Source organism: Scleropages formosus, chromosome 15 (genome assembly GCF_900964775.1).
Source record: "Scleropages formosus chromosome 15, fSclFor1.1, whole genome shotgun sequence".
Taxonomy (NCBI): Eukaryota; Metazoa; Chordata; class Actinopteri; order Osteoglossiformes; family Osteoglossidae; genus Scleropages; species Scleropages formosus.
In genome coordinates, this window is record NC_041820.1 from 6229233 (window position 1) to 6251795 (window position 22563).

At 44.8% G+C, this 22563-nt stretch overlaps 1 protein-coding gene across 3 annotated transcripts in view; it reads left to right on the forward strand.

Moving 5' to 3' along the window:
• The window catches only part of mboat2a (membrane bound O-acyltransferase domain containing 2a), a 47020-nt gene that overhangs the window by 5851 nt on the left and 18606 nt on the right, over positions 1–22563 (forward strand). For 2 of the 3 annotated variants that reach the window (XM_018733278.2, XM_018733270.2), the window contains exons 2-3: positions 15696–15841; positions 19970–20047. In XM_018733278.2, the coding sequence (XP_018588794.2) occupies positions 15696–15841; positions 19970–20047 (224 nt within the window). Of the gene's footprint in view, positions 1–15695; positions 15842–19108; positions 19164–19969; positions 20048–22563 lie in introns of those variants that run through there. The other variant, XM_018733286.2, reaches the window with a different exon arrangement.

Consider the following 22563-nt stretch of genomic DNA (forward strand, 5'->3'; position numbering starts at 1 on the left):
AAGTTTACTGTTTGTGGATGATGATTAATGTCATTACCGGAAACAGGTGGATGTCTGGGCTGTAAGTACCTGGGGTGTTTTAAATTAGCTATAATTAAACGAGTCACAATTTACCTATTTATGCAGTTGGGAGTTCTACTGCAGCAGTTCCACTAAGGTCCCTTTCTCAAGGGTACTAGAGCAGAGTCACCGAAGACTTGAACCAACACCCCGCAATCTTGTTAACATCTGCACTGTATCTGCTGCCCTTTATTTTTAATTGTTGCTGATCTTCAGTATCTTATTTGATGCTGGCATTCGGCCTCCCCGTCGTATATTTTACACAAGTGTTGATGAGCAAAGTAACATTTGATCAGCACTTAAATTTTTCACGTTAGAGTTTGTTAGTAGATGCTGATGTGTAATACAGCCATGTGCTCGAAACTATAGACAGCTACTTACTCATGCTCCAAAATATTGTGTTGGCTGAGAGGAACACATTGTCTTTTGGATTAAGCTCCAGTGAGGGATTTGGAGAGCTGGCCCGGTTGCCAGGGAGAAGCTGACTAGGCCAAAGGCTGGTTTCACGCTGTGTTCCTCTGGACATGAAATACTTTGCACCCCAGCTTGGCACTCAGGAGGTCAGCTGCTGGCCTGGAGACTTCTCTGCCTTGGGGGGATGGTTAGCTGTTCTCTGCACATGGGTTAACGCTGATAGCCCAACAGTGTCATTAAGTGATTGTTGCAGATGCTCTTCTTACCACGGAATTGTTGGTCAAGCTCCTGAACGGGGCTTTAGAATACATGGTTTTACTGCCGTGACATGTTGATCTTTTCTCTGATGGAGGCTCTCATTTGAGCTGTAATGGACTTCTGTGGTTTTTCCTGGAGGAACAGGTATAATTGTAATGGGCAGCGTGGCTTCGGGAGTGTTGGGATTGAACGGTCTGTTTATATTGTTCTCCGTAAAGTAATGCCTATCACATTTAGGTCTTAAAGTCCCTTTATCCCAATTAATCTGGCCAAATAATTTGCTGGGGTTGGTTTTAAGTGAGGATAAAATGTAGTGTGAAAGTAAATGGCTCGGTCAGGATCCACACAGCCTCTCGTGACACGGCCGCTGCGGAGGTAAACCCTGAGTGAAATTTTTGGTGCTCCTTGCTAATAGCTTGAGCACAAATGCGAGATGGAGCGCATAAGCAAACACAGAGGTGGGAACTCGCATTGAAGTAGAGCAGTAGTGCTTGTTATGTGAGCCCCAAAACAAGCCACAGAAGTGTAACCCTCTAAACCACTGTTAGTTAATTCCCTACGATTCTTAACTTCTATTCCTGTGGTTCAGAAATTTAAATAGGTTTCTTTAAAAGGAAACACTTTGTCAAAAGGCTTATATTTTGTTTATAAAGATGAAGACACCCCACTGGGCATGTTAAATGATTTTGTTTCTTCATTTCAAAAGACTATTTTGTTCTCCCTACTGTTGGCTATAATATCTCATTTTGCACTATAAAAGGCTCAAAAGATGGTTGCAAAGCTGCCTCTCAGGAAGATGTTGATCTTCATTAACTTTTTCAACTTGGAACCGTAAAACTTCAGGGGCTATGAAGCACTCAGCCGAGTTCACGTCCAGATTCGAACGGCCGAAAGGGCTTCCCAGGTGTGAACCAATGAGATTTCTGCATTTTGACTCCACCCTTCACAGGGGGCGGAACTAAAAAGTGAGTAGCTATTGGAAATTTTTCCTTTCCAGCCCAGGCAAAATTTTCAAATAAAATCTTTAAACAAACAATTTTACAAGCGCAACCACGTCAAAAGGATTGTTCTGAATTTCAATAACACGTAACCGGGTCGATGAATTCTAACCGCTCCATTCCAAAGTTGTTGCACGACACTTGCAGAACAGATGGTAGTAATTGACGCGGGTGATCAATACACATCCCGTCTCTTTCTAAAAGATGTGACCTTGTTCCCTGAAGGCTGGATTTTGTAAAACAGCTGCCAGATTTGGATGCAGAGAGCATTAGGTAGTGGCGTGTGCCAAGACGCACGTGACCAATAACGGGCTGCAATAACGCGCTGAGTAGGCACCACTAAAACAAAAACCCTCAAAAATCCCACAGGGTTCAATAAAAGACATGCCACTTAATATCCAGAATGCAATTTGGGATGTCTGAGTGAGGAGTGAAGCCTGGGGTTTAGGAGGGTAAAAACAAAAAATTTAAGGCCAAATGCAGTAACACACGAGACTGTCAACGGGAAAAGAAGAAAGTTTGTCCTACCTCGGGCTCACATGCCCCACCCACCAGCCGACAAACCGTTGTAAACGCGCAATGTTTTGATGCGTTTCGCAAAGTAGCGCCTGTTTGTTATTACGAACCATTGTATATACAGTAACTTGAATTTTTAATATAATAGGCTTAATTATGAAGTTTTCATTTGTTACTTAATGGTGACAAAAAAAGTCAACGGTCAGTAAGGGGGTGGTTCGTAAGTATGGGTTGTACGTTAGTCGGATGTTCGTAACTCGGCGACTGCCTGTATTCATAAAGGGTATAGAAGCAGAACACGTTACATTGTTGTCGGCTTGTAAATAAATATAAATGTCCATAAATGTCCATGTAATCACAATTCCATTTATGGACAGGTTTTGGTTTTTCAACAGTATATTTGCGCTTGTTTTTGGACACATTTTGTTCATTTGGACAACGTGTGAAAGTCTTGTTTTGGACATAAGTATATGGAACTTCATGCTGGAGTTATAAAATGTATTATGCAATCAGAAGCATTCTTAAATTGTCTACATTTAATCCGTGTCACCTCTTTTTTTCCCTTCTTTCACGGAAATGTTATGCATTGTTTTTGGCTTAATGCTTAAAATGTTTTTAATACTCTTCCTGGCTATGTTGTGCAAAGCAGCCGCTTTAGTTGGACATCTGTAGTTTATGGTTCATTGTCCCAGGTGCTTTCCAGATTTGCATTACTGCTGACCTTATCATAATGTATACACTGTACACATGGTTGGAACATGCTTTTGGAGTGCGGTTGCTAGGATACAGTGCCGGAGGGTGGAGAATACTATGGCAGTAGTACTGCAAGATTATACTCTTACTTTAAGCTGACCCTTTTCAAGTATTTATATGCTTATTTCCTCACCTAGCCATCAGCTGGGCTTTGATTTCAGTTGATCTCTTTGGCTCTTGGCCGACATACACACGACTGTTTTGTGTAAGGGGCGGCTTGTTGAGGCTGTGAATGGTGTCCCTAACACTCGTAACGCTGCTAGCTCACTGCTTGTGATAATTCCACAGCTACTCATATTTCATATTGAAATACAGCCTTTTAAAGTGATCATCCCATCTTGTGGGCAGCTGCCACTCTAGGTTTTTCAGCTATACATCCACTTAATTTAATCTGGGCTCAGGTGTATATCAGGGAGCTCAGATCCTTGCAAATACTACAAAATCAGTCAGAGGCACTTTGACTCGGGACATTCCTACGATTCCTTCGAGTTTAGAATTTACAGACTTGGATTACGATCAACTGCAAAGGGAGCTTGTTGTTATACACCTTGGTCCTGGAGGATTAACATTTCAAGCAATATTATTCCAAGGGTGCAGTAATTCGAGATACTCAAAGTGGCAAGCTCTTGGGACTGCAGGACATAATTATACATTTACACACAAACAATCTTAAGTCTCAAATGTCAGTTACTTGACAGGCTTATTGAAGCATCTGTGGATGGTCGTGGATAACATAGTGCTTTGGGGATATTGGCTTTATTCAGAGATGTAGTCGTATTTTGTATTTTGAGCTATATATTCCTTTTAAAACCACGTTCAGGCTGCCGAGTGCTCCATGGCCTTTGATTTATATTGGACGTATTGCATCAGCTGCTTTGCTTTTACTGATGCTTGGATAAGACATTTGCGCTCTTCCATTAATCTACCTTGCCATAGCTTCCATAGTGTCTCACAAAAGTTATTTTGTTCTTTAGCGTTATTTCCAAAGCAGTTCTTCACATTTTTTGTCTTGGGATATTTTAATGAAAGAAAAATACAGGTTTAGAAGTTTTTTCAAAATAAAATTTTTGCTTTTGCCGGGGTTATGAGATTCTCACCATGGATCCACAGAAGCGTTGCTTGTATCTTCATATGGCTGAGACACTTATTATCTCCACCGTCCAGAGACATATTTACTGCAGGAGATGTCTCTCTCTCTCTCTGGCGCCTGCTCATCAAGTGGTCGATTTCCCATCTGTCACCTCATAGTCAACAAAAAGTCTCATTTTCCTCATGGACAAAAATGTCCATCAGCAGTTCCAGATTAGTCCCTGTCTACTCTCTAAGCGTTTCCAACGTCACAGTTCCTGCGGCAGATGTAAATCACAGGGCTTGCAAACAGGGTCTGACTTCAGATGCAAAAAACAAGTTGGATTTCATTTTTGTTAAGCAGGAGACGTGTAGGAAGATGGAGAAGGATGTTAGTCTTTTTGTGGGGGTTGTGACACGGATCCGAAGTTTATGTTGCGCACAGAGATTGTAAATTGTGCTCTCAGATCTATATTGTGGAGAATGATGTTGAAACTCTGGACCATGTACTTGTTCCATTACTCCTGCCATGCAGGATGTAAGGTTATTACTTCCTTCTCTGCTTCTTGGGAGTGTTTGTGGTGTTGTATGGGCATTCATCAGAAAGAACCACCTTGCTAAAAGCTTTGTTTTCATGGTTTTCACAGTTTTGTTGTCTAAATGTAAGAGGTCTGAGAGCCACTACAGCAGTAGCTGCCATTGTACCTTTTATCAGTTTCAACTTGTGTGACTGAACTTTTCTGCACACACAAAGATGACACTGCCATACCTGCATAGTCCATTTTTCCTAGAAGATTTCAAATTCGTCAATATGTTGTAAAGTAGTCTTTACAGTTTATATAGCAGAATAGATTCCATTGGATCCTTGCTGCATTTGCACGTTTTTTTCTAGGCCTGAGGTGAGAGACAAAAATGTGTTCCATAATCTCACCATAATTGTGTCATGTTTCTCGTGAGGTATCTTGTCAGAACGCAAGCGTGGAGATCGTGTGAGCAGCTGTGTTGACGGGCGCCGAGAACTGAAGCCGTTGGCAAGAGTACTGAGATGAGGCCTTGGAGAATTAACCGGGGAATGACGCTCGGTTGGCTAAGTTCGCGATCGTGGTCCGAAGAATGAAGGTTGTGAGCCGGAGATCCGTGGTTGAATTGCGAAAGTCGTAGTCCGAAGAGCGAGGGTCGTGATCCAAAAGCAACGAGCAAGGATTAAGGTGCAAAGCTGAGCACAGAGAAAGGTGAGGTTTCTCAACAAGATTCTCTGAGTACTGCCAGTAAGTCTGCTTCCTTTAAAGACCGTTTTAATGAGGCGCAGGTGTTCGTCAGGTATGTGGTATTAGCTTTGATGATCTTACTCTGTGGTCTTCTGGAGTGATCTTCCCGAGGTCGTGTCAAATTTTTAAGCAAAGCCAAGGTGATCTGGTTCTAAGAGATGGGTCTCAAAGGATGTCAAGAATGGCTCTCTGTTCTGTTTCATTTATTGTGGGGGATCTCTTGCTGCTCTGATCACTTGAGGTTAGCTATAACAGGGATTAACTGTTCTTCAAAATAAGGTCAAACTATGATTCTCTACTTCACTGATAGTCTAAGGCTGTATATGTTTTATTAGCCCCAGAGTTGCATTATTATTTTTCCCCCAAAGGCTTGACAAATCTGATATGTCATAGATTTACCGCTTCGACAAAACAGGGTACAAGAAACTGTTTTGTCCTGATGGTGCTGCATCCATCACACTCCTGAACCTTAGAAGCCTGTTAAAGCCTGACGTGAATGTCCCAGCAGATGTCATATGACCGGTAAAATCAGTTGGGAGATGACTTCGGCTGCATTTTGTCACAGCAATGCAAAACCTCTTCATTGGTTTGGGCTGAATTTACTGCAGGAGTGTCCTCTCCCGTTTTCTTATGTTGTGTTGATATGGCAGAATCTCGCAATGCGTTCAAGCTCGGCTCTTCAAAAATACAAGCTAACAAAGTAGTTTTTACTTGTGTAAATAAGTAACCGAGCGGTATACGCCTAACCCTTGGGTCTGACAGCAGGCTGCTCAGTAAAAAGAGGAAATTTATAGAAGATAGCAAGCACGGCAATGTACAAAGGAGCTGTAGAGCACACGGAGATGGTGTCTTACACAGCACATTTGTTATGTGTGTAAACACAACAGCCATTGTTTGCCACTGCTTGGGAGGAACATTGGGGTGGGAGTAAATATTACCCTCTGGGGTTGAATCTGCTGATGAGAGGCTTTTTCCCCCTCTTTTTCATTCTTCCTTTGGGTCTTCTGTGTTTCTCCATAGTGATGGAAGCACAGTTTACTCTCCACAGCCAGAAATTGGAACACAACCCAAAACAAGTGTATCTGAAGGCCGGTAATGGAATTTTTTTTTTTTTTTTTTTCTTAAGCTGAGTACCATTCTGCCCACTTCAGTGTTTTGTCATTATCAAGTGAGATTTGGTGTTTCACAGTCCACCGCTGAGTCTCTTCCAGCGTTGCTGTGTCTGAAGCTGAAGGGAAGGGTGCCAAGTAGTGATAGTATTATCCCGTATTCACTGGTGTCTTGTCTAAAAGTTTATGAACGTGTAAAAGGAGGTATGTGAGCAAGGTCAAGGCCAGGCCGCCTCCTGTGATATGAAGCATAATAAAGTTTCTCTGTAGTTACAGTGGCTCTTCTTACAAATGGCTGGCAGCATACAGAAACAGAAAGATTTGGCTTCTTCTGAAGCAAGGGATCATACAGTTTCAGGATACACAGATTTTCCTAGGATATTGTTAATACTCTGCTTAAGGGTACAACAGGAGAACCTCATATAGCACTTAAACCTGCGGCCACTTGGTAGCAAGGCCACTTGTGCAACTGTCTGCATCCAACATTTACACATAATTCATTTCGTTGTTGTATGATTGGAGAACATCATTTGTAGCAGTTTATTGCAGCTCATGGTGTCATATTCAGGATTATATTGTCGTATGAGTAAGGCGAGGATTAAGTTTTCAAAGCGAGAGCCTCTCTGGCTTGGCGGATGCCTTCTCGGAACCCAGTGAACCGTGACTTTCTTGGGAAGGTCACTGAGCTCAAAGGTAGTTTCCCTTATGGGCAGAACTGATTTGTTTGCTGGTTGTGGTGGGGGTGGGGGGGGAGGTTGTAGAGGCCTGTCTGTTTTTATTAACCAGCACTGACCCAGCCCTGAGCCGTCACTACCCTGCGCAACGTTGTTCTCCAGCTGAGAAGAAAGGGTCTAATTGGATAGGACATCAGCCTTCGGCGATGGGGGGGGGGGGGGTCGTCTGTCACACAAGGACTTTTGTTTCCAAGGAGGACAATTCGATTTCTGCTCTGTTGCTGAAATGCAGACACAATGCTCCTTTTGAAGTTATTGAAACTTAAGTAGGATCAAGTCTTGTGTGCCTTTTGGGCGTTTATATGGTGTTAGTTGTGCTAAATCTGACACAGAACAACAAAAGAGGTATTTCAGGAGTTCTTAAAGGTCATAATTAACAGTTATCTTGAAAACATATTTAGAGGCTCGTTAAGCCAGTCTTTTGTATACGATGGATAACCATCGACATCCAACAGGATTCTGCGTTTCCACGGCTTTTTTTCTGTTAGCCGTTTAGCCCTCGATGGGATTGAGTGTAAGTACGTAAAGGCCCACTTCAGAGAACTGAAATATGCACAGATGGAGCCTCTGCTGAGTTAATCTTCCAAGGGTGAGTTCCACTGACCCGAAAGTGCAGCACGCTGATGACTGGCCTGTTATTTCCCAGCATTCCCTCCTTTCTATATTATGCTTGAATGGCTAGAACCCGAAGCAAAATGCTAAAACAGAGGCAGCGCCTTACTGGCATTTTTGACACATTTCCTGAAGGACTGGCATAGCACCCTTGTGTCCCCTTCTTCAGAAATTTCATTCTTTGCCTTTTAAAACATTTTTATCACCCTTTTCCCTCCATTGTTGTGACGGTGCGACATTAGCGGTTAGCAGCATCCTTAGCGTGACAGACATTGCTACTCCCATAATGCACTGTCCGCTTTAGTGACTCCTAGCACCGGTGTTATTTATTCATCTCAGTGCGGCACAGCTAAGCTTTCTTCCCTGTTTTCCTCACTATCTCACTGAAACCCTGTGCTGGCCGCGCACCAACACCCCACACCGGCCTTCATTTAGTTGCATAGAGCTTCGCTAGCTGTTGTCTTCCTCCGTTAAGGTCTTGCTTGATATTTCCTGATTCGCCTGTCAAGTTTTCAGAGCGATTCAGCTCGCATCAGTTTTTCCAAATAATTTCTGAGTCGTGCGTCTTCATCAGTGCTGGTTGTTGTGGGAAAAATTAGTTATGAGAAGGTTCTGAAATATTAAAGACAATAGATGGGTGCTTGATGGTTCTTAAAAAACAGTATCCTAACTTATCTTCCCCTTTGAATTCTTTTCCTGGATTGATTAAAAATGCAGTAGGGTGTACTTTCTCTAACATAAGGAGAATATTGAGATGAGAGTTCTAAAAAGGTGGCATCGTTCTGCTGGACCCTGGAGTGTGCTGCATTCATCCTTCCTCATCTTCTTTGTTGATTTGTCATGCTACCGTAGGGCTTCAACTGTGCTGCCAGACCAGGGGCCCGGGGGTTCGCTGCTGACACAACGTCAGCAAAGCATCCCCGTAATGAAATTGAGTACGGTGGTTATGCCCAATTTCTTCAATCCACCTTTTTGTGTTTTTCTCTGTCCCTACACGTGAAAAGTCTCTGCCATCAGTCTGGGCCATTACCTGTGCCGCTGGGCAAATTGCCCCACAGCACCTTTCAAAGAAAGAAAAATCTCTTAAATGTTTTCGTTGGAACCTTTTGCTTAGCAGTATGACCGTTTGACCATGATGTTCTAGCCGTAATGCGGATATCAGCAGTGTTTATGTTAGGTACACACAATCAGACATCAGGGCCCGTTCTGTTCATCTCTGCTTTTTCCGCCTTCTGCATCCATGTGATGAAAGCGTGGCCTCTTCTCTTGGGCCGTGGTCATGACAGTGTCTCTGCTGCCTGCGATTCGACCTTGAGTCCGTCTGTTTGCACAACAACCGCTCATGGACATAATGGCTACATCGGAAGTTGTGGAAACTTCTGCAGTGTGGGTCTGAAGTTAAGCCAGTTGCTGTAATGAGATCAGCAGGGGAGGAATGAAAGTCGTCTGACTGTATGGTTTATTTGATTGTATTTTACCTTTTTTTTCTCAGTGTGACTTCAGACAACAATCTTCAAATGAATCCAAGAAAGAGCAAGAGGTGCTTTAGCTTGTTCATTTATTAAGCTAGTCTGAACTCTTTTCGTTGGTTTAAATTTCTTATTTTTTCCAGAGATGTCTTTGCCCCTTGGAATCCATTAGTCAAGCAGTTTCTTTTGATTGAGAACCGTTTCATTTGTTTCTCATCTCCGTAAATATTTCAGTAAGAGAGTCACGAGGGAAAGAGAAAATTCACACAAAAATGTCATATGACTAAAATAATAACAGGCAATTCCTTATGCAGTTACTGGTAATTAGAAATGATATTTTGAACATGCAAGTGTGGAAAAAATGACAAACAAGATACGACACGCAGTCACAGAAGAATTATAATCTTCCACTAGATTTTGGGCTGTGGTTAGTTGTGTAATTTTGAATCTGGCATATGACCATATGAGCTATACTTGTATGAGGTTTCCTGGTTCAGGTTCCCATTGACACCATGTTTATGGTAACAGCCTGAATCCCAAGTACACAACTTGTCCTCAGCTTGATATCAAGAGATCATCATGGAAACAGTGACAAGAGTACATTGTGGCAGCTGCCATTTGCTGGTCCAGTTCTGCAAATTGCCCTGCATTCCCAGTCCTACCTTCATGCTCAAAACCACCCATAAGCTTTCCCACCACATATCAGCTGTCACACCTTTGTGTTCTCAGCCTGCCTCACCTGTCATCTTCCAACAAACGAACACCTTTCAGCAGGTGCTTATTCCGAGCCCCTCCCCCAAGTGCAAGTGTCCACATGATGCACTGAGAACAGAGCTGACAATACATTCAGTTAGGAGCAGTAGGACAAAACCCAATGTGCCGCATGCCCCATGTTCTCATGTTTTTCTGGGAAAAGACTGAGAAGTTGTGATTCAGGGTATATTGTTGCTGTCATATTGTGGTATGATCTCCTTGACGACCCTTTTTCAGATTATCATAGCTTGCTGTAGAAGGACATCTGTGTGACATCTGGCATGTGGTTGTGGTTTAGGTTTGGACCACCAGGTTAGATTGATGGTAGTATTATGGTCTCTCACTGTGGTTCCTCTATAATGACTGAACCCAAGAAGCCTCTGTGTTTGTAAAACTGCAGCTCTGTTCACTGTCACATACTGAGAAAGTAGCAGTTTGCTTGAGGTGTCAGGTGAATGCGCCTGGGGTTATCTGTGGACATGAGCAGGAGTACAGAATGCAGAGTGGAGATGCCAGCGTTGATCCTGAGCTCTGCAAATGGCCAGAAAAATGAAAGTTCACCTTGTTTCGTAAACACGAGCGTGTTTGTTCGCCAGAGAGATGTAGTTTTCAGGCCGTTTCCTTGTGATCGTTCTTTTTCCCAGCCTGGGGGTCAAGTTGTGCCCTTGAAATGCTTGTGCTGAGTGTTCACTATGTGCATAATTGTCTCTATGGTGTGCTTGGTTACACTCTTAAATGTTCAGAGACCTTTGCAAGGATTACCATAACATGTTTTGCACAACTTCACTATGCATGAGTAATGTATGGTCCTGTTATTGCAATGCATAATTTATTTGTCTGGAACATGGGGTTTTGGCTCACAGTTTTTACAGTCACATGCAAGCCATTTATTCAGCTGCGGTTTTGTTTGCTGGAGCTAATTTGATTTGCCATCATCAAGTGTACAAGAGCACTTCCCATCACCACAACATGCTCTACCCTTGTGTGGAGAGGTGGGCTATGATGCTGGTGATGTTTTGCCAGTCCTACTCTCTGGAGGACACCTGCTTTTGAACTGTTCAGCTGATGGGCCAGAGTAGTTGCAAATGTCCAGGTGATCCAGGTATAGAAACTCTCCAAATGGAAAGTGTGTCATTTGCTTTTGGTTAGTCTGCCTACTCAACAATCAGCTCTCATGCAAATCTCAAGTAAATTTTCTCAAGTCAGTGTTTGGTAATGGGGTAGGTCCACTGAGCCTTGGAGCCAAGATGATGGTTTAATGCTGTTTATGTGCTTTATTAGCATGTCTGGACTGGACTGCCTGGGTGACCTGAGCACTGGTCCATGTATCTGGGAGATGATCTTATCATTGCTTTGCTGGAAGTGTAAGGTCAACCCAAGATCCTGGAGCACAACCCTGAGCATTTTGAAGTTAGAAACTGGGTTGGGTTTTAACTCCTTCCAAAATGCCCAGGCATCTTGGATTTTTTCCTACCACCACCCCAACCTCCTTGCTGCCCCCACCCACTTTGCTGCCATTCACCAGCAGCTTCATGCGAGCTCGTGCCACGGGAATGCGAACACAGGAGGAGTCTAATGTTTGAGAAGTTCATTCCAGAAATCCCCACAAAGACCCTCCTGTTCTAGCCTGCCCTTCACACAGAAGCTATACTGTTGAGGCCCATCGATAGGATGTCTAGCTGCTGTGCTATCTTCTCTTAGGTGTTGGGTAAGTAGGGGCTTTCATTTCAGCCACTCTGCTCACCCTTGAGGGGGCACGGTGGCGCAGTGGGTTGGACCAGGTCCTCCTCTCTGGTGGGTCTGGGGTTCGAGTCCCGCTTGGGGTGCCTTGCGGCGGACTGGCGTCCCATCCTGGGTGTGTCCCCCCCCCCTCCGGCTTTACGCCCTGTGTTACTGGGTAGGCTCCGGTTCCCTGTGACCCCGTATGGGACAAGCGGTTCTGGAAGTGTGTGTGTGTGTGTGTGTGTGTGCGCGCGCTCACCCTTGTTGACCCCAAGCTCTACGCCCTCTTAATATCTCCTTGCACCATATTGCTAATGGGAGAAAATACTGGGCTGTGCTTTTCACACCATGCTGCATGTGGTAGAGGAGAATGAATAAGCCCATAATTTTTGAAGCTCTGGAGTGGACCCTCCAAGTGAATGTATGGAAACTTCCAGGTGTGATTGGGTTTAGTGGACTGTCTAACCAATCACCTGACACCTTCTGATAAGAACTAGTTGTTTCCTCTGAACCAATGGCCGATCTCCACCGTCTTAAGAAAGGGTATAGGGCATAAGTGTCCTGTGTTCTTTTTCTACTTGGTGCTGTTGATGATGATGGACACTGAACTTCTAAAGGGTGACATAGTCATCTTCTCTGAATTTCTTCTTCTCCCACCCTTTATGTGTTTCCCATGATCCACCAGGCACAAAGTTCTGTCTTTGCTTCATCATAAGAGGCCTCAACTTGAAATGCTGTGTAACTAATTAGTCTGAAAGCCCACAGTGTGATAGCTACAAATATTTAACATCCACAGAGAACTCTTGGCATTTTATTTTTTTAATATAGTCCTTTCTTTTGTTATGAAGCACTCTACGTTCCCCTGGACCTACCTTTGTGATTCTTCTCACCCGTAATGCCGGGATGATTTTGTAATAAACTCGCACTTGTTTTCTTGGTCATTAAATGGCAGCATTAATTCAGCTAGAATAACAGGAGAGACCAGAACAACGGCAGCCAAAATGTGACACGAGAGCTGTAGCATTTCAAACTCTTGTTAGCAGCTGGTTCTGGATGATGACTCTGCCCTTAGTGGCTGGGTTGTAAGCGGTCATTCGCCATGTGAGCGGTTCGAGGTTTGCGGCAGGAGTAGTGCGACGAGCTCCAGGGGCTGTGCTACTCTTAATTAGAGGTTTCAAAAAGAGCAGTCTGACTGCGCGGCCTCCCGTGTCCTACCATCCCCCTGCCGTAGTCCTCGGCTAGGCGTACTCATCTGTGCCTGTCATCTCCGACATGAGTGATGTGAACTTGTGGTGTCAAATTTGGACCAGGCTCCTGGCAATCCCTCTGAATGGTCGCCAGCATGCAGTTACTGCTTGAGCAGCTCTGATGTGCAGTTAGTGAAGGGAATCTGGTGCGAGGCCAGCCCGTGAGACACAACCCCTCCCCCAAATTGCTCACCGAGCATGCTCGGGATAGTCGTCCTGGGCCCGTGATCAGCATGGCGTCACGTTTGATCACGTGGCCCGCAGGCCGGACCATGCCAGAACGAGCATCCAGACTTGGCTCCTCTCTAAATAGGATTAATTGGACTCAATGGCTGTTGGACTCAAATGTTCCTCACGTTTCCTGGCTGGGACGGGTGACACATCTGGGTGTCAGGGCTTAGTTGGTCCGCTGAAAGGTCTGAGCTTGTTAGCGCTGGCATCATCCAGCGACTGTAAACGCTCTGGTTTCACCTTCCAGTAAACTGATTGTTCTCAATAGCAGTCAATATTGCGGCTTCGCTGGTTTCCGGGGGATGTTTTCATACAGTTTAACAGCTGTCTTTGCTGTCTCCACTCTTTTCAGAGATGGATAGCACTCGATGAAAAGGTGTTTGACGTGAAAGCTGAGCAGAGGATATTAAAGGCTTTCTAATATAATACAGGTCCATATGGTCCTTAAGCCTATCAGCCACGGACACTTGCAGAGGTGCCAGCTGCTCTGAATCTTCTGTCAGGGGCTGATGGGGAATCCTCACTTTCTAGGATTGAGTAACCTGGTTCGCTGTGCCATCCCTTATAGTTGACCCACCTGTAGGGTTGTAAACCCCTTCAAGAGCCAGGTGTACTGTATGTCTCCATGGAGACTGTTACATGACTTAGGTGGTGAAATGTAGATGGGCACACGTATGGTGGTCTCTTTTCATGTTCTGTAAAAGTGGAGCTTTCTGGACTTTGTTGTTGTTTTTTTTTGACTGGTTTGTGCTCGAACGGACTTTTTTTTTTTTCTTGTTCTTGTTTCCTTATGCGTCCTTTGGGTCCAGTTTCTGACATTGCGTAACGATCAGTAGAAGTGGAACACGTGTGCTCCAGCTCCCTGGATCAGAGCCTCACCCTACTACCCAAGCCAGACACACCTTCTCTGTTTGTCACTGCGGAGATTTACGTGAGCTCATAAACAAGCAGTTCCCTCCTTAATGTGCGCCAGAGAAGGCCAAAGGCAGCGGGGCAGCATGCAGATGGAGGCTGACTAGAGCTCCACCATGGCTGGGGCGGCCAGCCAGAGGCGACGTGCCAGCCTGGTGGTGTGGTGGCCCAGAATAGTAACGATCCGCCGGGCTTCGTTCCCCCAAGGCACAGGGATCAGGCTTTTAAACTGCAGGAGCCAGAGGAAAGCGTCCTCAATTAGGGGTGCGCTGCACATTAGGCGATAAAAGGGGCGTAGGATCCCACAGTCTGCTCAAAACACCCGTGCGTCGGCACACGGTGATGTCAGTGATGGGAAATCGCCAGCTGTGGATGGCCTCGCAGCCTGCCCCTGGTGTTCGTAGTGTCATGTGGCCAGATCCACCCCACTCCCCTGGACAGTTGATTGCTGATCATATGTGGACAGCTACTATGGGCAGATGAAATAGAGCTCAAACCCCTTCATCAAGCCAAGCCTGTCAGGACTGCAACATGAAATTTTTTTGACTGGTCCAAGACATTTCAGGCATTCAAATCATTCAGGTTAAATGATCTTGAAGCATGTCCAAGGTGATGAATGACAGCAGTCAGCAGGCACGAGCAGAATGTTCTAGATGCTGTCTATGGATGGTGGCCAGGTGCCCTCGGCACAAGTGTCAAGGCTTTTCACCGGGGTTCTTGCGTCTTCTTCTCGGCTCCCAACAATGCCCCATTAACAAAGTGAAAATTGGCTTCATGGGTGGGGAAGCGGAGGCAAGATTTTCACTTGCTTGGACACAAACATGACTTGAGCATTAGCTGGCAGACTCAATAATCTCACCTTAGGATCAAGGTAATGACCTGGAATGTTATTTTCCAGCATCTTGTCGCCATTTATTCTGGTGTTTCCTCCCAGATCTCTTCTCATCACACCCTGTTGCTCAGTCGCGGGCTCCTGCTATAGAAAAGGAAGGCGTGGTCAATGCTGTCAGATGTATTGCTATAAATTATGAATTTACAGTGAGTACATACAGTAGGTACGTATTGCTGTCCATTACCGCTTTTCTCATTTGCAGCTGTTGTTCACTTTGTTTACACTGTTGGCCTTGAGCTCGGTGGGTTGCGCACCCCAAAAGTAAACGTATTGATTTCGAAACCCTATTAATTGATTTCGAAAGTGTGGTTGTACCCCTATAAAATGTTCGTTGCTGGGATCCATGGCACCATACTGCTTCCTCGCGGTTTGGCCGATGTCGGCGAGGAGCTTCCCCGAGCGCACAGACCTACCAGGGCAAGAACGTGAATCTAAATCTCAGCTGCTGAAACGGAGTGAGCGAGTTCTGCGTGTGATGAGTCACACCAGAGTGGGGGGAAAAAAAACGAGTTATTCTCACTGTCTGAAGAAATCAACAGTAGTAGAAAGTTATTTACATTTCTCTTTGTGGGTAAACGGGTAAAATTGTAAGTTGCTTTGATGTCGGATAAATCTGTGTATGAGTGTGAGAATATATAAAAAAACAAACTGGTTCTTTCTCTTTCTTTCCCCCACTCAGGTGAACTTTGTGGTCTGCCAGCTGTTCGCTCTGCTTACAGCCCTCTGGTTCCGGCTGTATCTCCACCCCAGTAAAACCAGTACCTTCGTCCGTCATGTGGTGGCGACCCTCCTGGGCTTCTATCTGGCATTGTTCTGCTTTGGCTGGTGAGCATCATTCCGTCCTCTGGTTCAAAGGTTTGGCACAAGAGGTTCCCTTCAATTTATCCTTTGCCTCTGTCAGTACTCTGTAGATATGAGTGGAGTTATGCTTCAAAATATAGTATCTTTTTAGCAGACTTTTCCTTTCATATGGGCACAGTTTTACGGACATTTGGGAATATTGGACATCCCTCCTCTCAGTTCTCCCTTTAAATCACATCTGGGGGCACAGCTGGTAGTGTTGTGGTGAGAGCGGCTTTAGATCAAAAGGTCACACGTTTAAGTCCCACCTCTACCTGTAGTAACTTTTCATTTATTTATTCAGCGGGTGCTTTTCTGCAAAGCGACTTCCAATGAACTCTACGTAGTGTTTTCAGCCCACACACCTTACTCACAAACCAAGGTGACTTACGCTGCTAGATACACTACTTACAATGGGTCACTCATCCATACATCAGTGGAACACACACACTCTCTCTGTCACTCACATACTATGGGTGAACCTGAACAGCATGTCTTTGGACTGTGGGAGGAAACCAGAGCACCTGGAGGAAACCCATGCAGACACGGGAAGACTATGCAAACTCCACACGGACTGAGTGGGGATCGAACCCACCTCCTCTCGCACCGCCCAGGCGCTGTGAGACAGCAGTGCTACTTTCTGTGCCCCCGTGCCAAAACTTGAGCCGGGTGCTAACTCTAAATTGCTCCAGTAAAATTACCCAGCTGTATTAATGGGTAAATAATTGTAAGTAGCTTACATTGCCGCTTCGGAGAAAAGTGTCAGCTAAATGAATAAATTTAGAATAAGGGTGTATTGTATTAACACTGTCAAGAGAGCTCACATCAATGTTCATGCATTTATCTCCGCAAACGTGAACATTGTGTTCAAATATGAAGCCCCTGTACTGGGTTGTCACATTAAGTGCTGCCGCTCTACCTAGTCTGCTGGGTTCTTTACTGGTTTTCTCTGGCCTGAATTAGTGTTTAATAACCCAGAAAATATAAGACAGAAGAATGGATCTCATTTAGTATGGCAAACGAATCAATGAATTACATTGTTCCGAGGGACGCTGCCAGCACTCTAGATTGCTGCAGTAATATCTCTGACTAATTAGATGATGCCTCCTCTGTCTATATGTGTGTGGTTTCACGTGATCTCGGAGGTCAGATTGCCGTGAATGTTCTGGTAAAGGCGGATCATCTGGCTGGAGAAGGTGTCCACCTGTCTCTCAAGTACTGAGTCAGTCGTTTTGTGTGTTCCCATGGGAGCGACAAGGCCTTACACAATACATGCCAGGACACAGGCTTGGACATGTTGACTAAGAATATTTTCTCAGTGATGGAGGCAAAAAAGCCGTGTGATGGTCAGCATTGCCCTCTATTTGTTGCTTGTTGAGTTTGGACTCTGTTGGAAGCGCTTGCCCAGGCAGCTCTGCTTTGCCCAGCATACTGTTAGTTTTTCCCAGCGGCGCTACCTGACCCCCATGAGGCTGTCGCACCAACGTGGTGGCTTAGAAGCTCAGGACGACTGGTGTACGTTTTTGGAAGAACTGCCCTTGTTGGTCAGCTGTGGCCATTGTGGTTCCAGGCGTTGAGTCGTATGTCTCGAGGAGGCTCCTTGGTGTGGTTGGCATGACAGGGCTCCGATTTTACATGGCCTTTGGACACAACTGAGGAGTCACGGGACCGGCCCTCTTTAGCGAGACCTTGGCTGCTTTCCCACTGGCAGAAGGAGAGAAGATTTTACTTGCTTCAGCAGTTAGCCCTGCTTTGACTTCTGTTTGACTCTTGTGTTTTTGGGAGCAGCCGCTTTCCTCGCTCTTGAGGTTTTTTACCTCAGACATCCAGTACCACAATAAACGTGTCAACACCGCCTGTTTTCTTTCTTCCCGTGATCCCTGGTGCAATGTTTTAACATCTTTCCTGTCCAATCCTTAGTTGGCGCAGGAAGCTCACCGCTCACCTGCTGGTGCAAGTTTGAACATGTCTACGAAGGGGACTGCGGAGAAGCCTCTGGTCGTGAGAAATTTGTCAAAATATTTATGGAGATGGCTGATCAAACTGTGGAGATCATCGGGGATCACTCAGGCTTTGGGGCCACATCATGGGTAATGAGGCTTGGAAAAAATTGAGGTTGTTAGCTTATCCCTGTTAGCATTATCTTGCAATAGCTAAAGCTAATAGTTGAAAGGCAGTTAAGTTGGCATTTATGGAAGGAACCCTTGGCAGGAGAAGACTTGATCTTGGTTTGTCAGAAAACTATGGATGAGAGTATGGTACTGTGGAAGTTGGTGGCATAGTATTTAGACCTCTTGCCTTGCAACTGAAGGACCTGGAGTCAAATCTTGCTCTTGTCGTGATGAAGGTACTTACCCCAAATTGATATAGTAAAAATTTCTCACTGTAAAAATGGGTAAATGTATGTTGCTTCGCATGCAGAATTTAACCATGTAAGTTGCCTTTGAGAAAAACGTTGGCCCTTTCGTGATTAATGTAGCCATAAGGTGATTAAAACCAATTTGAAAGCTAATTTTATAAAGTTAGAAGCGCAGTAAAAGAAAGCGAGAAGTGGAATTAAAAACAAAACCTGTTGAAACCTGAAGTTGATCATGTGCATTAAAAAAGATTGCTCATCATCTGCAAAGAGTGATCAAGCCAGATTAGGCGGTTTGGCTGCTGACATGAGCCCATGGGAAAATTGCTCGGTCTGTTCTTTTCACAGCACTGTCTGTTTTATAAAGGTGAACGTTGGCACCTTTATCTGTGCAATTTAAATAATGTGAGCATAAACGTTAAGCGCCTCATTGTCCTCTGATTTTCATACTACACACATTCTTTCAGGCCGCAGGGCTCACGTGCGATTAGAAGCTACTGGTATCATAATCGCCATTAACAAAAATCAAGCAGTCAATGACATTGTGTAGTTTTTTTGGAAATTAAATTTTCAGGAGCTCTGGGACTAATTGAACATTGTAAGAAATTGGTGGAAATCAAGAGAAAAGTGAGACCATGTACCCCAGGGAGTCCATGCTGGTCACAGCCATGCAGGCATGGCTCCAGTCCATTGATCACTCTGGACATGACCCCTGTAAATGGTCTCTGGGTATAATTTGTGAGAAGACTAAAAGGGGCTGTTCTAGGCGTGATGCCCAGGACAAAGGGGGCCTGTCTGGGCTGATTCAGAACACAACTCATGGTCGATTAAACCTTTGCAGCCAGGAAAGTTTGCAGTGATTAAATGTGGCCTTGTCATCCCCCCACAACGTATAGAGAAAGACGGAGGGGGTCACGCATTCGGGGACGACGGCGAGGGCATCCGCCGAAGGTACGCAACCGCAAACACTTGACCTCGATCAATCAGGGCTGTAATGGACACTTTCGTGAAGGAGAAGATCTAGTTTGAGCTCCGGTCAAGCTGCTCTTGGTGATGGGCGTTGGAGTCTGCCGGCGTTGTTTCGTGTCATAGATCTCGTGTTAAATATTGTTCTGCAAGTCAGTGTCAGTGCAGGGCTGAAACTGCTTCATTATGTTTGGAGTTTACTTTTACATTTATTTATTTAACAGACACTTTTCTCCAAATTGGCATTGACAAATCAAGGTTAAGAAAAATAAATTCAATAAACGAAGAGCTCTAAAAACAAGACGCATGGCTATCAAAGCACAGGTTGTCACTCTGGTAGCTGCCTATAAGAACTGGTATTCAGAAAACAAATATATATGTAGATGATGTGATTGATTTATAAATTAGTCTATTAGATTATGCTTACTGTCATGGATCCTAAGTGCCAGGCCGGTGATCGCTTGTGTGGTGACCCCTGCTGCTAAGTCACTGGAATGGATGGCGAGACTAATTTCTACCCAATATTTAGTGATGAGGTTTGATGTCTTCCTCTGACCCCAGGTGACCTACGCCACTTTCTTGGTAACATACCATGCCATCTCCCTTCCACCAGTGATAGTACAAAATACTGTATTTTTATGTAATTTCTCTGCTGCTATTACTTCCACAATTGTTTCCTCTTATTTTTTGTACTACTCAGTTGTAGCAGCAGTAGTTACTGTTAATCTGACTCAGACTGAGTGATGCTGTGATCTGACAGCCTCGTGTTCTCCTTCGTCTTCTTGTTGCAGGTATGCGTTGCACTTCCTGGTCCAGAGTGGGCTCACGTACAGCATCATGATCTTCGCTGGAGTGGAACATATGCATAAGTGAGTACCACCGAGGGGTCTCTGGTGTCTGCTTTCCCCACTATGCACTGAGGCCTGGCTGGGTGTTTGCTGAAAACCGTTTGAATATCGAAAAACCGGATAATGAAATCGCTTGTTGCACTATTTTTTATGGGTGAAAATTTCCAGTTTGTTCCAACCCCAGCCCAAACTCACTCCAAAATCACCCTAAAGGATGCCTTAAAGGAAAAGCAGTGTAATACATTAAAATTTTACTCAGTCTCAAAGTTTGGGGGTTTGCTCTGTTGATGATGCTGATGTCAGGACCCCACGTAGAACCCACTCTTTGTCTGTAGGGTAACTGCGTGCTTAATGGAAACTTAATTCACGCAGGGCCTAATGTACACAAAATAAATTATAAGGTTTCATAAAGTAAACTTAGAGTATATAAAGTAAACTTATTATGATGTTGTGCATGGACTGGCTTTGAGTAAGATAGAGGCTGAGAACGTGGGTACATGTTTCCCACAATGCATTGCATCTCAGCCTCTGTTGCATAGCTGCTTGGCACAATTTTCGAATATGGTCTCAGTTTATCGCTGTGGTCCGAACGCCCTGACTTGCACCGGATCTGACAGATCGTATAAATGACCATCTGGACCAAGGTATGATGATACGTGAAAAACCGAATGTCGCGGGAATGAATAATGGGCAACGAGTGGAGGTGAGTAATTGAGGATCTGTGTGTTTATACAAATGTCCCCTGAGGGTGACAGAGCTAAAAATAGGATTTGGCAACGACAAAAACACCCCGGTGGAAGGCAGCGTTAGTCTGTATGTGTGGACTCTCTCAGCACTTGCCGTATGCAAATGAGCGGTTGGGTCACTTCATCAGTTGATGATGTGCTTTACTACATGTACGGCAACACAGCCCTGTATGTCAACATGTAGTCAACTGATTTTCACCTGTAATCTGCATTGTGGATCGTTACTCTTCTATTTTCAGCATTAGTTATTTAAGGTATAATGGCCCGTTTTTCTATTTTATGGGATTAAAAAGGCTCCACATACCTGTCTGGTGTCCTTAGATGGACATGATTTTACGGGGGGTAGGAGCAGATTTTTATCTGAACCGGTACACTGTGTACCATGACAACATAACTCATGGTAGGAATTTGATAACCTAGCCGCAGACTTGATGGTTATCTGAAGTAATAGTGGTGTTAGGCAGAGGTCACCACTGGGATGGTCTGTTAACCCCCAACATGATGGTTACCATAGTGATGCTGGCTCACATGGTTTTATATCATTAAGATGGTCCAGTCACCCCAGGCTGTGCCTTGTTGGTGGGTTCTACATGGTTCTTCTCTGAGAAAATTTGTGGGAATTCCTGGATGTGTTTGAACACTCCCGATGAACGTCCTCTAGAGGCGGCTGTTAGACGGCTGTGGGAGGCTTAGTTAATCTCCACAGCGACAGAACAGAGCGAGGCGTGCGTGATTTCTGGGATGCCAGTAAGCAGCCTTTAGCTTGCCTTGTGATGTACTGCACTTGGGCTCTGGTGGGCTGGTAACGAGACGTGTGTGAAGAATCGCTGAGATCCTCACGGTCCTTCAGGTGTTTGTCTCATGTGGGTTTTTTTTTTTTTTAACATTTTTTTAAACAAGGCAGCCTGCTAGGCCATTGCAGAATTTACAGCATGAATGCTGAAAGGCCTCACTGGAACCATGTGGTCTGTGATACAGGAACAGCGCCACCTGCTGGTAGAGCAAAGAAAGAGGGCACTCAACCCCACATTTACAGTGATTCATTTAGCTGATGCTTTCTTCCCCACCTATTTACACATTTGGGTTATGTTACTTGAGCAATTTAGGGCAAGTACCTTGCAGAAGGGTACTATAGTAGTAGGGAGCATTTGACCCTGCAACCTTTGGGTCCGAAGGCAGCAGCTCTAACCTCCACTAGAGTCGCTTTGTTTGGGATGATCACCCAGTGCGCACATGTTCGAATGTATCTTGGCGTGTTTTGCCTGTCTCTCCTCCATCTGTTGATCCTCGTGGTTCTGACCGCTGAGAAACGAAGGAAAAGAAACACACTTGTCGTAAAGTGTCTGTTTTATGAGCCAGGCTGTCAAAGCTAGGGCGTGGTCGTCCTTCATCCCTTGCTCCCCTGCTGGAAGGCAAGTTGTTGGATGCTGTGCGGAATCAGACGCCTGCTCTCCCATCGCTCCCTGGAGGGCTCCTTTATTGTCCTAGATACACCGCTTCTTACTTACTGAACACATTGTTTTTTTTTTTTTTTCTTTCTAAAAAGCTCTGCCACCAAGAATATTGAGCAGGGAGGCTCGGCTGCCGGTTCGTTTCGGGAACGAATGGCGCTGTTTTCCAGACAGAGATTGTCCCCTCGCTTTCGTCGCCTTGACTGGCCGAGAAATTTCGAAATAATGTGAAGTTTTCCGTGTAAACATGGGCGGTTGCGCTTCAAAATATGACATCGTTTTAATGGACTTTTGCTTTCGTGCAGATGCTATTTCACGGATGTTTGTGAATATTGGACAC